General features: G+C 44.6%; 3 protein-coding genes across 3 annotated transcripts; all 3 read right to left on the bottom strand.

The window, feature by feature from the left end:
- Positions 1-284: 284 nt before the first annotated feature.
- Positions 285-2,521, bottom strand: LOC149982804 (uncharacterized). The gene is made up of 3 exons (XM_090237262.1): positions 898-2,521; positions 636-717; positions 285-475 (listed from the first exon to the last, which is right to left on the bottom strand). Exons 1-3 carry the CDS (start codon positions 2,383-2,385, stop codon positions 357-359), a joined length of 1,689 nt encoding a protein of 562 aa, XP_090093388.1. The 5' UTR covers positions 2,386-2,521; the 3' UTR covers positions 285-356.
- A 6,633-nt stretch (positions 2,522-9,154) lies between these two features.
- On the bottom strand, positions 9,155-11,391 carry LOC149982803 (uncharacterized). Its single transcript, XM_090237261.1, has 3 exons — positions 9,768-11,391; positions 9,506-9,587; positions 9,155-9,345 (listed from the first exon to the last, which is right to left on the bottom strand). Exons 1-3 carry the CDS (start codon positions 11,253-11,255, stop codon positions 9,227-9,229), a joined length of 1,689 nt encoding a protein of 562 aa, XP_090093387.1. The 5' UTR covers positions 11,256-11,391; the 3' UTR covers positions 9,155-9,226.
- A 1,717-nt stretch (positions 11,392-13,108) lies between these two features.
- LOC149982802 (uncharacterized) lies at positions 13,109-14,608 on the bottom strand. The gene is made up of 4 exons (XM_090237258.1): positions 14,428-14,608; positions 14,207-14,273; positions 13,528-13,996; positions 13,109-13,419 (listed from the first exon to the last, which is right to left on the bottom strand). Exons 1-3 carry the CDS (start codon positions 14,479-14,481, stop codon positions 13,791-13,793), a joined length of 327 nt encoding a protein of 108 aa, XP_090093384.1. The 5' UTR covers positions 14,482-14,608; the 3' UTR covers positions 13,109-13,419; positions 13,528-13,790.
- Between the last annotated feature and the right edge of the window lie 390 nt (positions 14,609-14,998).

Below are 14,998 nucleotides of genomic sequence, written 5' to 3'. Positions count from 1 at the left end.
ACAGTGGGTTAACTACCTTGTTCAGGAGCAGAACGTCATATTTTTACATGGTTAGCTCAGGGATCTGACCTAGCAACCTTTCAGTTACTGGCCCAACGCTCTAACCACAAGGCTACCTGCTGCCCCAAGTCCTGCCAACTCAAAAACTGCACAATAAATGTGTAACCAAGGGAGAACTAGTGCATTTCTCTGAGAAAAGCTGCTTCAGTTTTACTAATCTTCCAAAACACTTGAAATTCTTGTAAAATAATTTGCATTTATTTGATCAAATAGACTTTGAAAGGGTAGACATGCAGAAATTCCTCTTTTCAAAAGTCTTGCTGTTACAAAAGTAGATCTTCATGCAGCTTAAGAGGTTACAGGTTCTTCTTGGTGAAGCGCCTGAATGGCTTCATCATTGCTGAAAAGACCCTGACAATCAAGGATTGTTTTTTGACAGGCTGAGATATGGAGGGAGAATCCTCTCCAACTGGAGCTAGAAACACAAGAGAAATGGATGGGGTGAGAGAGAGAGAGAGAGATGCAGTATAGTAACGTTGAAAAATAACAGTGCAGTGAGTTTGGTAGGCATACCTATGTTTCTAACACACACCTAAACAAAACTACAAGCTTTAGCAGAGCTCTAAAATCCTTACCTATGCAATGTCCATCAGTAGAGGGAATCTCAGTCTGTTCCTGGACTGAATGGCAGTCCTTTTTGTTTCCTCTCTTGGAACGCTAACAGAAGAAAGGTCAAGAAAATGGTACAGAGAATAAATAAATAAATGGAACACTTCTGAATCCAAGGCAACAATTTAGTGATGAATAAAACATATTTATCTCATGTATTTGTCTTATCATATCAATAACATCAGCACCTAACTGGAACCAAAAACAAATGCTAACTCCCTGCTATACCTTGAAGTTGATCCTGAGTTTGGTCATTGAAAAGCAAAGGAAGCTCCTTCTTGCTTTCTGCTCAGCCCCCCTCTCTGTCTCAGCCTGGTCTGATGGGTTTGTTGCAGCAGAAGCTGGTCTTGACGCCTCCTTGCATCCCTGTACCAGCTGCTGGGTCAAGGACTTTACCAGGACTCTGTCAAATGCAGGGTCCTGGGAGGAAATAGCTGCTTGCAGGGTGTTATAAGAGCCAAACTCCTCCATGAGGTTTTTATGTACACCTCTGAACACCCTTTGGATGTTCAGGTTCTGGGAATATGCCTTTGTCCTGGAGAATCTGGATGCAGCACAGAACTCAGACAGGACTTGTCTGATGAGTTGCTGAGATGTTTCTGTCAGATCTGCTGCCTGTTGGGAGGGTCCATCTAGGGCTGAGGGTCTGATCTCCGATAACAACCTTATCACCAGTATGGTGACCAAACAGATGACATCATCTTTGCTGGAGTCCATCAAGTACTGCAGCGGGAATGCAGTGGCACTGCTGATGTCCGGGGTGATTAAGAGCTCCCTCAGATGGCCAGAGCTGCTGGGGATACACTCTTCCTTCTCTTCAATGTCAATCCCATCTCCCTTTGGTACCAAAGAGGTTCCCTTGCTTGTGAAAGAAGGAGTGGAGGATCGTTCATCTGTGTGTGCCATCATCTTTGTCTTTAGGTCACTTGAAGAAATATCTGGCATTTTAGAGACCCTGGTGTCGATGAAGGAGCTCCTGACGATGGGGCAGGTCAGATCGAAAGGCACTTCGTCAGGGATGGGAGTGCCAGGGAGGTTGATCTCTAACTCACACTCTGACCTAGGACTCTTTGAAGAGCTGGACAAGGAACTACGACCATTTAAAGAAGTGGACAAAGATGAACAGGTTCTAGGGATGTCTTGGCAGACTTGTTCACTGTCATCCTCACTTTTCTCAACCTCCTTCAGCATAGTTCCTACCATATCATTGATCTGAAGGAGCTCCCTGGAATCCTTAATTCGCCCTAAGTTTGAGATTTCACTCTGGATAGCAACCAGGATTTCCCCAAGGGTCTCTTTGGAAGAAGCATTTTCTGTCCTTTCGGATCCGGGTGGCTTCAGCCCTGTGAAGAAATCCTTAAGTGTGTTCTTCATACTGACGCATATGGTCTTAGCTGTTGACCAAAGCTTCTCCTCTGATATTTTAACACTCAATTCAGTATCATCCAGTTGGGAGCCCCCGTGGGAGCACTGCGAAACTCTCCCACTTCTTTCCAGTAGCACAGTGTCAGTGGACTCATTTTTCTGGAAAATAGTCGCCATTCCTTTGACAAAGGTTTCCACTAATCCAGAGGCTGTATTCTCAGAGGACATGGAGGACATGGATTCTGAAAGGACATGGATCTCTGATGGTGAGCTAGATGATAAGCCAGCCTGCAGACTTTTCTGAAGACCAGTATGGCTGATCTGTGTGATAAAGGAATGACTGGATCTCATCAGCACTTTACTCACTGCCTCTTCTGCCTGAGTCTGGAAGTCATTGCTAGAGAGCTTCTTAATGCTCTGAATCAGACTAGTAGAGGACTCTGTGATTCTGACACTCTCTTCTGAGCTCAGTTGAGAATATTGAGTACTCACGCTCAAGTCTTCATTGGGTGAGGGTGACTGGGAAATAGTATAGTCATCGAGCTTTGATAGGACACCATCAACAAACCAACAAGCCTCTAGGGACTCATCAGATGAACTGACAACGGCCAAGGATTTACTCTCCACTTTTGATAACTCTGACTTGTAGATGGAAAAAACACTGCTAAGAACTTCTTGAGTACTGGTATCCAGATTGGAGAGACAGAGAGCTGGTATTGGTTGGCTCTCACTGGGAACTCTACTAAGTTCGGTGCTGGGTAACTGGACCTCAACAGTTGAAACAGTTGCCTTTTCCAGGGTGTCTGAAGACTCCTGAAGAGAAGCATCCTTAGCCACACCTTCTCGAGCGGATAGAGTTAAAAGGTCCCTCAGCTTTGCTCGTATACGGCCGTAGAGTGTGCGGGCTAGAGAGAAGGTTATCATCTGTGAAGATCCTGTTTTGTGGTCCTTTACAGGAACTGGCCAATCAACTGCTTCACATGTGCCTTCAAATGATGCTATCGTCTCCATGCCTCCCACAAATGCCTTAACAATCACTGTGGCAGTGGAGGTTACAGGTGTCAGGGCTGTGCAGCTGGTATTCAGGGGAGCTTCAGTAAGGCTAGGTGCAGCACTAGAAGGCCTAGAGGAAGGATCCATGCCAGAAGAGCTGCTGACTTTCCTTGTAAGGATGGTGCTCACCGCCTTCAGGGCTTTAGACTGAAAGTCGGGGCTAGAGAGGGTCTGAAGCTTTCTGGCCACCACACTGGTAGAGGATCCAGTCTCTTTGAGAAAGTGAGTGGTCCCTTCTTTCCCAGATGGACACTCAACATCAAGGTCACATTGAAGATTGGTCAGAAATTTAGACCCCAAGATTGTCATCTTCTTGGCCAGATCCAATAGGATGTTGAAGTCCTGTGCCATTTTGTCGACAATGGCATCCAGCACATCATCGGTCACAGGGTCCATGAGGGGCTCGATAAACCCTACCCACTCTGGCTCAGACGTTTGGCTCTGTAGCTCGGCCAGGATCTGCACCGAGGCTACCCGAATGACCTCCTTGCCTACTGCTATGTCCTGACTGTCCATAGGGGGGCAACTCCCTGAGCTGGCCTGAATGGCCACTGAGAGGCCAGAGTTAAGCTGGTGTACTACCTCTCCCACAATAGCACAGCTCAACTCAGAAGAGCTGGAGGAGATGGGGTTGGAGTGACCCTCAACCAGGGATATCAGGAGGCTCTCTTCCGTTACCCCAAAAAGAGCCTTAAGAGGCTCCTCCATGAGGGGAGCCTCTCTAGTTGCAGGCAAGCTCTGCAATGAGGTCTGGGACCTTGAAGATAAACACACAATCACCACAAATGTGACCAACTGCTATCTAATCTGGGTCATTAGTGAGCCTGATAACCAAATTAGAGCAATGATGGTTTACTTCTCATACCACCGTAGTTCTAGAAGCCTAAAGCCAACTGACACGATTTTTTGCCTGATTTTTATGTTTGTACGACATCAGAATATGATTAATTCTGAAAGGCTGATCTATTTATTCATAGATGACTTTATGGCTTACCCAGTTAAAAATGACTTTCACCTGGACCCACCCCCTCAGTGGCAACATTTCTGACCAGAACTTAAAACTACAAGGTGTGAATTCCAAGTTAATAATTTATGATAAGTATGGGTCAGGTCTTGCAATTATTAAGTTGAAATATTGCTGTGAACATACCTCTTAGGCGAACAGCATGGTGATGAGGTTCTGCGAGTGGATTTTTGGCGGAACCCTGCACTGCCATTCCTCCTCCTCTCCTTAGTCCAGTAGTTCATCTCACTGATCAGCAGCCTTTTCTCTCTCTCATCCAGACTGCCTAAGGAATCCTCAGACCCTGTCAGAGAGCACTGGGATTCTGGGGAGGTTGCCCCACTCCTCAGGTTCACCCCCATGATACGAGCTAGCGCTGGTAGGAGAATGCGGAGGGCTGTCTGGGTCACGACTTTAACAATCTTCAGACACAGCATGGAGAGCTGCTCGAATGTGAGCTATGGCCAACAAACAGAGTAATGTTTTTGTCAATCAAGCAATTCCATGACACCATTCCCTATATAAGGGCACAACTTTTGACCAGAACCTTATGTGGAGAGACTTACGTTATTTTTCATGCCATGCTGAATCACCCTCCATTGGCTAGAGAAAAGAAAAGAAAGGAAACATATTTTACCTGCACACTGGTGTTGAGTTAGTGGAGTCACTAGATAGCCATGTCAGGGAAAATAAAAGTGTATTTAATTAAGCTATTAGCAAGTACATGAGACATTTTGTTCTTGATTTACAGGAAGAGTTAGGGGTGTGGTTACAGTGATGTTAGGTGTAGTGTCTAAAATCCCATTTGTGGTTAGAAGGTGCACTATGACTATAAATTCAGAGTTGTTGTATGTGAGGTTGGAAAAAGACATGGGACTTGCTCATCAGTTAGACTCCTCAGGAAGGAGAGGAGGATTGGGGCACAGCATGTCCCAGTCTTGAGAGAAGGCATTAGAGTCCTCTGAGCCTCCTTCTCCAGCTGCTCAATGATAGATCCCCTTTCCCGGAAACCACACCCGGGTGTCTGAGAAGACTCTGGGAAACCGCAAAGAGAAATCTAAAGTTGAATCTGAACTTGATCCCTCATTTCTTTCACCTTTAGTGATTTGATTGCACTGGACAGGTAAAAGCACATCTCTCTGCGTGCCTCCACTATATTGCTTTCACCTATATAGATACTATCTTCTCAGATCAGTGCTGATGAATTTGAATACAACCTGCAACCAACATGAAGTAATCTCAGACCTGCACCAATGCTGCTGTCTTCCTCCACGGAAGTCTTCTTGGCGCGGCCACTGGACTTACGTTTAGCCTACATGACAACAGATTATAGGTCTCATAGCAGATCCAAGGTCAGTGTAGCGTCTCCTCCTAATGCTTTAAGGCTAGGATTTAGTGGCAGTAAACTAATCCTAGATCTGTGCCTAAGTAGGCAGAACATGTGTAGAGGACAGCATATTTCTTACCTTGCCTCCTGTCCTGTTCTTGTTGGTCTCATGTGTCTCTGTTTCATCCTTCATATTCTCCACAACCTTATTTTGGTCATCCGGGGGATCCTCCCATTTCACGCTCTGGTGGATAAATGAGAGGTCAATATCAGTCCTAGGTTGTGACTTTGTGAAACAACTTATTCGCTAATATTTTAAACAAAACGGCAATAGTGGTCAGATTTCAGTCCATGGATCAAACCAGTGAGACATATTGCTTTGGTAGTGACCTACTATATTGTTAGTAATTTCTCCTCTAAACTCAAAATAGGCTAAATGAACCATACCTTGCTGTCATCTGACATGATGTGTAGGAAATACTAATACCTCCTTTAAAAATACGTCAGTGAACCATCGGCAGACAACTGAAGTGAATATGAATGTCCTTGAATTATGCCTAAGCATTGTTGAATACTCGATTCCGATTGGCTGAAGCCAGAGCATTCTTCAAAGATGTCATACACACATGATGTCACAATTAGGCCTAAATCTAATGTCTATATGAACTGTCAATGTCATTAGAAAACAGATCATAGCTTGTCAGCAGGGCATTACATTATTTTCATCCATCCGTCAACACAAATGGCATGTCAACGTTCCCCAAATAATAAAGCCAAGTCGAGATGTATGGTTCTTCATCCAGAGGACGAAGCACCATTGTATCATCTAAAACCTTCAGAGAGATCCCTTAAAACTGTAGTATAAATTCTCCACATCTGTTCTGGTAGCTAGGTTAATTTAGCGAGACATGGCCAAATCCAACACATAGCGTTTCTACTGGGTCCTGCTTAGAGGTGACTGTCTGTCATGTTGCTAGTTGTAATGACGCTTTTAAAACAACAAAAGGTATTTGTAATTGCTCTGGGAGCTAATTATTGCAGAGCCCAGCTACACATCCTGCTCGCTGGGCTCATTATGGACAGCCAATGAGCAGTTCAGGTGAAAAAGTCAGCCAGATCTGATCTCTATAACATACATGATACTAGGATCCTGTAGCAACCTGCCGGCCTGCACAATCCTCCATGGCACGAATGCTACACGCGCAATATATTATGCTAACATCCCACAACAATTCCCCAATTGGAATTACTTGCCTAAACTTCCAATCATACTTATTTTCTAATATCAACCATCGTTTCTGCACTTAAGGCAGACTTGCCATTAGAACAAGATGGAATTAGGACAACTGTAAAGCTCGTTAAACGTGGGCTAAAATTAACCTTACCTGGCTGTCGTCAGCCATTATGTGTAGCCCGTTAATTAAGGCTCTGCGCCTCTGATACTGCAGCTGTTCTGATAGGCCACTGTAGCTTTTCTGTAACTGTTAAACTCGTCTAATCGTATCCGTTGAAAACCGGTCAGTGAACCGTCCTCAAACACAATGAACTGATGTCAATATGGACATTAACCTTCACATAAAGATATACATGACGTCAGATATGCCTAGACGTATTGTTGACTTGATCAGAATACATATCATACATAGTACGTGCTGTTGACAGCCTACCCCGAAATCAAACAGGAACATGGATTTTGTGAAATCTGTTGTGAATGTATAGGGATGTTTTTACAATTGCATAACTGCCTTCATTTTACTGGACCCCATGAAGAGTAGCTGCTGTAGCTAAAGGGGATCCACAATAAATACAAATACAAACCCAATGCAACATGATAATACATGCATCAACTTGTTTTGACATATCACATGGGATATGACAGTAAACCAACAGACCTTGAGAGGAGATAAAACATCATCTGTTGATCTATTTCACAGGTTTCTGGTGCTTTCTAAGCATTCTACATGTGTTGGGGAAGGACGGTGGGATCTCTCCAGAGCATCTAATTACATCAATCATGTCTTGCCATGCATGTGATATGAGATAATGTTATGCACCACGTAAATATACATTGCCTAAGGCTGCAGTGCTATACTCCATGGAGACAGTGCTCAATGTTTATTTTACATGATGGATATATGCTACTTCATTTCATACAATCAATCATCAATCAATCAGTACAATTTATTTATAAAGCCCTTTTTACATCAGCAGATGTCACAAAATGCTTATTCTGACACCCAGCTTAAAACCTCAAATAGCATGCAATGCAGATTTAGAAGCACGGTGGCTAGGAAAAACAGGAACCTAGGAAGAAACCTAGAGAGGAACCAGGCTAGTCCTCTTCTGGCTGTGCCGGTGGAGATTATAAGCGTACATGGCCAATAAGGCCAGATCATTCTTCAAGCATTGTAGTTCAAACATTCTTCATAGATGACCAGCAGAGTCAACAAAATAATGTGGTTATAGAGGGTGCAACAGGTCAGCACCTCCGGAGTAATTATCAGTTGGCTTTTCAAAGCCGAACATTCAGAGGTCGAGAGAGAGAGAGAGAGAGGTCGAGAGAGAGGTCGAGAGAGAGAGGTCGAGAGAGAGAGGTCGAGAGAGAGAGGTCGAGAGAGAGAGGTCGAGAGAGAGAGAGAGAGAGGTCGAGAGAGAGGTCGAGAGAGAGAGGTCGAGAGAGAGAGAGAGAGAGAGAGAGAGAGAGAGAGAGGTCGAGAGAGAGAGAGAGAGAGAGAGAGAGAGAGAGAGAGAGAGAGAGAGAGAGAGAGAGAGAGAGAGAGCGAAGATCGAAACAGCAGGTCCATGAAAAGGTATCACGTCTGGAGAACACACATGCCTCTTCATGTGATACATGATGTTTGGCTGTGCTAAGTGTTATCTTATGGGTTTGGTGATTGTTCTGTGTGAAGCCGTATTCTGCATTGCATCATGGAATCCACTGCACTGCTGCTCCACTGCACTTCCCTTCTCCCCCGATTGCTCAGTTTGGCCTAGCGGCCAGCTCTAGGAAGAGTCTTGGTGGTTCCAAACTTCTTCCGTTTAAGAATGATGGAGGCCACTGTGTCCTTGGGGACCTTCAATATTGCAGAAATGTTTTGGTACCCTTCACCAGATCTGTGTCTTGACACAATCATGTCTCTGAGCTCTATGGACAATTCCTTCGACCTCATGGCTTGGTTTTTGCTCTGACATACACTGTCAACTGTTGGATCTTATATTTTCAACATATTTTCAACATATACAAAACATCTAGCTGCAGATAGCTAATTCTCCTCTATGTGTTTTCCCCTTGCTGCTAATAAGCTCTTACCAATCGAACTAAATGCATAGACATCTGGTTATCTGACAGTCTATGCAGCAACTATTGTATTAGAGTCAAGCTGTGGTTATTTTATTTATTTTCCTAGACAAGTCAGTTCAGAACAAATTCTTATTTACAATGACAGCTTAGGAACAGTGGGTTAACTACCTTGTTCAGGAGCAGAACGTCATATTTTTACATGGTTAGCTCAGGGATCTGACCTAGCAACCTTTCAGTTACTGGCCCAACGCTCTAACCACAAGGCTACCTGCTGCCCCAAGTCCTGCCAACTCAAAAACTGCACAATAAATGTGTAACCAAGGGAGAACTAGTGCATTTCTCTGAGAAAAGCTGCTTCAGTTTTACTAATCTTCCAAAACACTTGAAATTCTTGTAAAATAATTTGCATTTATTTGATCAAATAGACTTTGAAAGGGTAGACATGCAGAAATTCCTCTTTTCAAAAGTCTTGCTGTTACAAAAGTAGATCTTCATGCAGCTTAAGAGGTTACAGGTTCTTCTTGGTGAAGCGCCTGAATGGCTTCATCATTGCTGAAAAGACCCTGACAATCAAGGATTGTTTTTTGACAGGCTGAGATATGGAGGGAGAATCCTCTCCAACTGGAGCTAGAAACACAAGAGAAATGGATGGGGTGAGAGAGAGAGAGAGAGATGCAGTATAGTAACGTTGAAAAATAACAGTGCAGTGAGTTTGGTAGGCATACCTATGTTTCTAACACACACCTAAACAAAACTACAAGCTTTAGCAGAGCTCTAAAATCCTTACCTATGCAATGTCCATCAGTAGAGGGAATCTCAGTCTGTTCCTGGACTGAATGGCAGTCCTTTTTGTTTCCTCTCTTGGAACGCTAACAGAAGAAAGGTCAAGAAAATGGTACAGAGAATAAATAAATAAATGGAACACTTCTGAATCCAAGGCAACAATTTAGTGATGAATAAAACATATTTATCTCATGTATTTGTCTTATCATATCAATAACATCAGCACCTAACTGGAACCAAAAACAAATGCTAACTCCCTGCTATACCTTGAAGTTGATCCTGAGTTTGGTCATTGAAAAGCAAAGGAAGCTCCTTCTTGCTTTCTGCTCAGCCCCCCTCTCTGTCTCAGCCTGGTCTGATGGGTTTGTTGCAGCAGAAGCTGGTCTTGACGCCTCCTTGCATCCCTGTACCAGCTGCTGGGTCAAGGACTTTACCAGGACTCTGTCAAATGCAGGGTCCTGGGAGGAAATAGCTGCTTGCAGGGTGTTATAAGAGCCAAACTCCTCCATGAGGTTTTTATGTACACCTCTGAACACCCTTTGGATGTTCAGGTTCTGGGAATATGCCTTTGTCCTGGAGAATCTGGATGCAGCACAGAACTCAGACAGGACTTGTCTGATGAGTTGCTGAGATGTTTCTGTCAGATCTGCTGCCTGTTGGGAGGGTCCATCTAGGGCTGAGGGTCTGATCTCCGATAACAACCTTATCACCAGTATGGTGACCAAACAGATGACATCGTCTTTGCTGGAGTCCATCAAGTACTGCAGCGGGAATGCAGTGGCACTGCTGATGTCCGGGGTGATTAAGAGCTCCCTCAGATGGCCAGAGCTGCTGGGGATACACTCTTCCTTCTCTTCAATGTCAATCCCATCTCCCTTTGGTACCAAAGAGGTTCCCTTGCTTGTGAAAGAAGGAGTGGAGGATCGTTCATCTGTGTGTGCCATCATCTTTGTCTTTAGGTCACTTGAAGAAATATCTGGCATTTTAGAGACCCTGGTGTCGATGAAGGAGCTCCTGACGATGGGGCAGGTCAGATCGAAAGGCACTTCGTCAGGGATGGGAGTGCCAGGGAGGTTGATCTCTAACTCACACTCTGACCTAGGACTCTTTGAAGAGCTGGACAAGGAACTACGACCATTTAAAGAAGTGGACAAAGATGAACAGGTTCTAGGGATGTCTTGGCAGACTTGTTCACTGTCATCCTCACTTTTCTCAACCTCCTTCAGCATAGTTCCTACCATATCATTGATCTGAAGGAGCTCCCTGGAATCCTTAATTCGCCCTAAGTTTGAGATTTCACTCTGGATAGCAACCAGGATTTCCCCAAGGGTCTCTTTGGAAGAAGCATTTTCTGTCCTTTCGGATCCGGGTGGCTTCAGCCCTGTGAAGAAATCCTTAAGTGTGTTCTTCATACTGACGCATATGGTCTTAGCTGTTGACCAAAGCTTCTCCTCTGATATTTTAACACTCAATTCAGTATCATCCAGTTGGGAGCCCCCGTGGGAGCACTGCGAAACTCTCCCACTTCTTTCCAGTAGCACAGTGTCAGTGGACTCATTTTTCTGGAAAATAGTCGCCATTCCTTTGACAAAGGTTTCCACTAATCCAGAGGCTGTATTCTCAGAGGACATGGAGGACATGGATTCTGAAAGGACATGGATCTCTGATGGTGAGCTAGATGATAAGCCAGCCTGCAGACTTTTCTGAAGACCAGTATGGCTGATCTGTGTGATAAAGGAATGACTGGATCTCATCAGCACTTTACTCACTGCCTCTTCTGCCTGAGTCTGGAAGTCATTGCTAGAGAGCTTCTTAATGCTCTGAATCAGACTAGTAGAGGACTCTGTGATTCTGACACTCTCTTCTGAGCTCAGTTGAGAATATTGAGTACTCACGCTCAAGTCTTCATTGGGTGAGGGTGACTGGGAAATAGTATAGTCATCGAGCTTTGATAGGACACCATCAAACAAACCAACAAGCCTCTAGGGACTCATCAGATGAACTGACAACGGCCAAGGATTTACTCTCCACTTTTGATAACTCTGACTTGTAGATGGAAAAAACACTGCTAAGAACTTCTTGAGTACTGGTATCCAGATTGGAGAGACAGAGAGCTGGTATTGGTTGGCTCTCACTGGGAACTCTACTAAGTTCGGTGCTGGGTAACTGGACCTCAACAGTTGAAACAGTTGCCTTTTCCAGGGTGTCTGAAGACTCCTGAAGAGAAGCATCCTTAGCCACACCTTCTCGAGCGGATAGAGTTAAAAGGTCCCTCAGCTTTGCTCGTATACGGCCGTAGAGTGTGCGGGCTAGAGAGAAGGTTATCATCTGTGAAGATCCTGTTTTGTGGTCCTTTACAGGAACTGGCCAATCAACTGCTTCACATGTGCCTTCAAATGATGCTATCGTCTCCATGCCTCCCACAAATGCCTTAACAATCACTGTGGCAGTGGAGGTTACAGGTGTCAGGGCTGTGCAGCTGGTATTCAGGGGAGCTTCAGTAAGGCTAGGTGCAGCACTAGAAGGCCTAGAGGAAGGATCCATGCCAGAAGAGCTGCTGACTTTCCTTGTAAGGATGGTGCTCACCGCCTTCAGGGCTTTAGACTGAAAGTCGGGGCTAGAGAGGGTCTGAAGCTTTCTGGCCACCACACTGGTAGAGGATCCAGTCTCTTTGAGAAAGTGAGTGGTCCCTTCTTTCCCAGATGGACACTCAACATCAAGGTCACATTGAAGATTGGTCAGAAATTTAGACCCCAAGATTGTCATCTTCTTGGCCAGATCCAATAGGATGTTGAAGTCCTGTGCCATTTTGTCGACAATGGCATCCAGCACATCATCGGTCACAGGGTCCATGAGGGGCTCGATAAACCCTACCCACTCTGGCTCAGACGTTTGGCTCTGTAGCTCGGCCAGGATCTGCACCGAGGCTACCCGAATGACCTCCTTGCCTACTGCTATGTCCTGACTGTCCATAGGGGGGCAACTCCCTGAGCTGGCCTGAATGGCCACTGAGAGGCCAGAGTTAAGCTGGTGTACTACCTCTCCCACAATAGCACAGCTCAACTCAGAAGAGCTGGAGGAGATGGGGTTGGAGTGACCCTCAACCAGGGATATCAGGAGGCTCTCTTCCGTTACCCCAAAAAGAGCCTTAAGAGGCTCCTCCATGAGGGGAGCCTCTCTAGTTGCAGGCAAGCTCTGCAATGAGGTCTGGGACCTTGAAGATAAACACACAATCACCACAAATGTGACCAACTGCTATCTAATCTGGGTCATTAGTGAGCCTGATAACCAAATTAGAGCAATGATGGTTTACTTCTCATACCACCGTAGTTCTAAAAGCCTAAAGCCAACTGACACGATTTTTTGCCTGATTTTTATGTTTGTACGACATCAGAATATGATTAATTCTGAAAGGCTGATCTATTTATTCATAGATGACTTTATGGCTTACCCAGTTAAAAATGACTTTCACCTGGACCCACCCCCTCAGTGGCAACATTTCTGACCAGAACTTAAAACTACAAGGTGTGAATTCCAAGTTAATAATTTATGATAAGTATGGGTCAGGTCTTGCAATTATTAAGTTGAAATATTGCTGTGAACATACCTCTTAGGCGAACAGCATGGTGATGAGGTTCTGCGAGTGGATTTTTGGCGGAACCCTGCACTGCCATTCCTCCTCCTCTCCTTAGTCCAGTAGTTCATCTCACTGATCAGCAGCCTTTTCTCTCTCTCATCCAGACTGCCTAAGGAATCCTCAGACCCTGTCAGAGAGCACTGGGATTCTGGGGAGGTTGCCCCACTCCTCAGGTTCACCCCCATGATACGAGCTAGCGCTGGTAGGAGAATGCGGAGGGCTGTCTGGGTCACGACTTTAACAATCTTCAGACACAGCATGGAGAGCTGCTCGAATGTGAGCTATGGCCAACAAACAGAGTAATGTTTTTGTCAATCAAGCAATTCCATGACACCATTCCCTATATAAGGGCACAACTTTTGACCAGAACCTTATGTGGAGAGACTTACGTTATTTTTCATGCCATGCTGAATCACCCTCCATTGGCTAGAGAAAAGAAAAGAAAGGAAACATATTTTACCTGCACACTGGTGTTGAGTTAGTGGAGTCACTAGATAGCCATGTCAGGGAAAATAAAAGTGTATTTAATTAAGCTATTAGCAAGTACATGAGACATTTTGTTCTTGATTTACAGGAAGAGTTAGGGGTGTGGTTACAGTGATGTTAGGTGTAGTGTCTAAAATCCCATTTGTGGTTAGAAGGTGCACTATGACTATAAATTCAGAGTTGTTGTATGTGAGGTTGGAAAAAGACATGGGACTTGCTCATCAGTTAGACTCCTCAGGAAGGAGAGGAGGATTGGGGCACAGCATGTCCCAGTCTTGAGAGAAGGCATTAGAGTCCTCTGAGCCTCCTTCTCCAGCTGCTCAATGATAGATCCCCTTTCCCGGAAACCACACCCGGGTGTCTGAGAAGACTCTGGGAAACCGCAAAGAGAAATCTAAAGTTGAATCTGAACTTGATCCCTCATTTCTTTCACCTTTAGTGATTTGATTGCACTGGACAGGTAAAAGCACATCTCTCTGCGTGCCTCCACTATATTGCTTTCACCTATATAGATACTATCTTCTCAGATCAGTGCTGATGAATTTGAATACAACCTGCAACCAACATGAAGTAATCTCAGACCTGCACCAATGCTGCTGTCTTCCTCCACGGAAGTCTTCTTGGCGCGGCCACTGGACTTACGTTTAGCCTACATGACAACAGATTATAGGTCTCATAGCAGATCCAAGGTCAGTGTAGCGTCTCCTCCTAATGCTTTAAGGCTAGGATTTAGTGGCAGTAAACTAATCCTAGATCTGTGCCTAAGTAGGCAGAACATGTGTAGAGGACAGCATATTTCTTACCTTGCCTCCTGTCCTGTTCTTGTTGGTCTCATGTGTCTCTGTTTCATCCTTCATATTCTCCACAACCTTATTTTGGTCATCCGGGGGATCCTCCCATTTCACGCTCTGGTGGATAAATGAGAGGTCAATATCAGTCCTAGGTTGTGACTTTGTGAAACAACTTATTCGCTAATATTTTAAACAAAACGGCAATAGTGGTCAGATTTCAGTCCATGGATCAAACCAGTGAGACATATTGCTTTGGTAGTGACCTACTATATTGTTAGTAATTTCTCCTCTAAACTCAAAATAGGCTAAATGAACCATACCTTGCTGTCATCTGACATGATGTGTAGGAAATACTAATACCTCCTTTAAAAATACGTCAGTGAACCATCGGCAGACAACTGAAGTGAATATGAATGTCCTTGAATTATGCCTAAGCATTGTTGAATACTCGATTCCGATTGGCTGAAGCCAGAGCATTCTTCAAAGATGTCATACACACATGATGTCACAATTAGGCCTAAATCTAATGTCTATATGAACTGTCAATGTCATTAGAAAACAGATCATAGCTTGTCAGCAGGGC

Source organism: Oncorhynchus mykiss, chromosome 6, assembly GCF_057628025.1.
Source record: "Oncorhynchus mykiss isolate SJ-2025 chromosome 6, ASM5762802v1, whole genome shotgun sequence".
Taxonomy (NCBI): domain Eukaryota; kingdom Metazoa; phylum Chordata; class Actinopteri; order Salmoniformes; family Salmonidae; genus Oncorhynchus; species Oncorhynchus mykiss.
Note: the sequence above shows the minus strand (reverse complement) of the source record. Positions and strands in the feature narration are given on the sequence as shown.

Bases quoted from the DNA above. Each gene is read 5' to 3' on its own strand.
- LOC149982803 (XM_090237261.1), bottom strand. From the start codon at position 11,255: ATGAGATCCAGTCATTCCTTTATCACACAGATCAGCCATACTGGTCTT. The intron at 9,588-9,767 runs GTATAGCAGGGA...TTCTTCTGTTAG, and splicing joins AACTCAGGATCAACTTCAAG to CGTTCCAAGAGAGGAAACAA. The intron at 9,346-9,505 runs GTAAGGATTTTA...TTGTGTTTCTAG, and splicing joins TACTGATGGACATTGCATAG to CTCCAGTTGGAGAGGATTCT.
- LOC149982802 (XM_090237258.1), bottom strand. From the start codon at position 14,481: ATGAAGGATGAAACAGAGACACATGAGACCAACAAGAACAGGACAGGA. The intron at 14,274-14,427 runs GTAAGAAATATG...GTTGTCATGTAG, and splicing joins AGAACAGGACAGGAGGCAAG to GCTAAACGTAAGTCCAGTGG. The intron at 13,997-14,206 runs GTCTGAGATTAC...GCGGTTTCCCAG, and splicing joins AGACAGCAGCATTGGTGCAG to AGTCTTCTCAGACACCCGGG.
- LOC149982804 (XM_090237262.1), bottom strand. From the start codon at position 2,385: ATGAGATCCAGTCATTCCTTTATCACACAGATCAGCCATACTGGTCTT. The intron at 718-897 runs GTATAGCAGGGA...TTCTTCTGTTAG, and splicing joins AACTCAGGATCAACTTCAAG to CGTTCCAAGAGAGGAAACAA. The intron at 476-635 runs GTAAGGATTTTA...TTGTGTTTCTAG, and splicing joins TACTGATGGACATTGCATAG to CTCCAGTTGGAGAGGATTCT.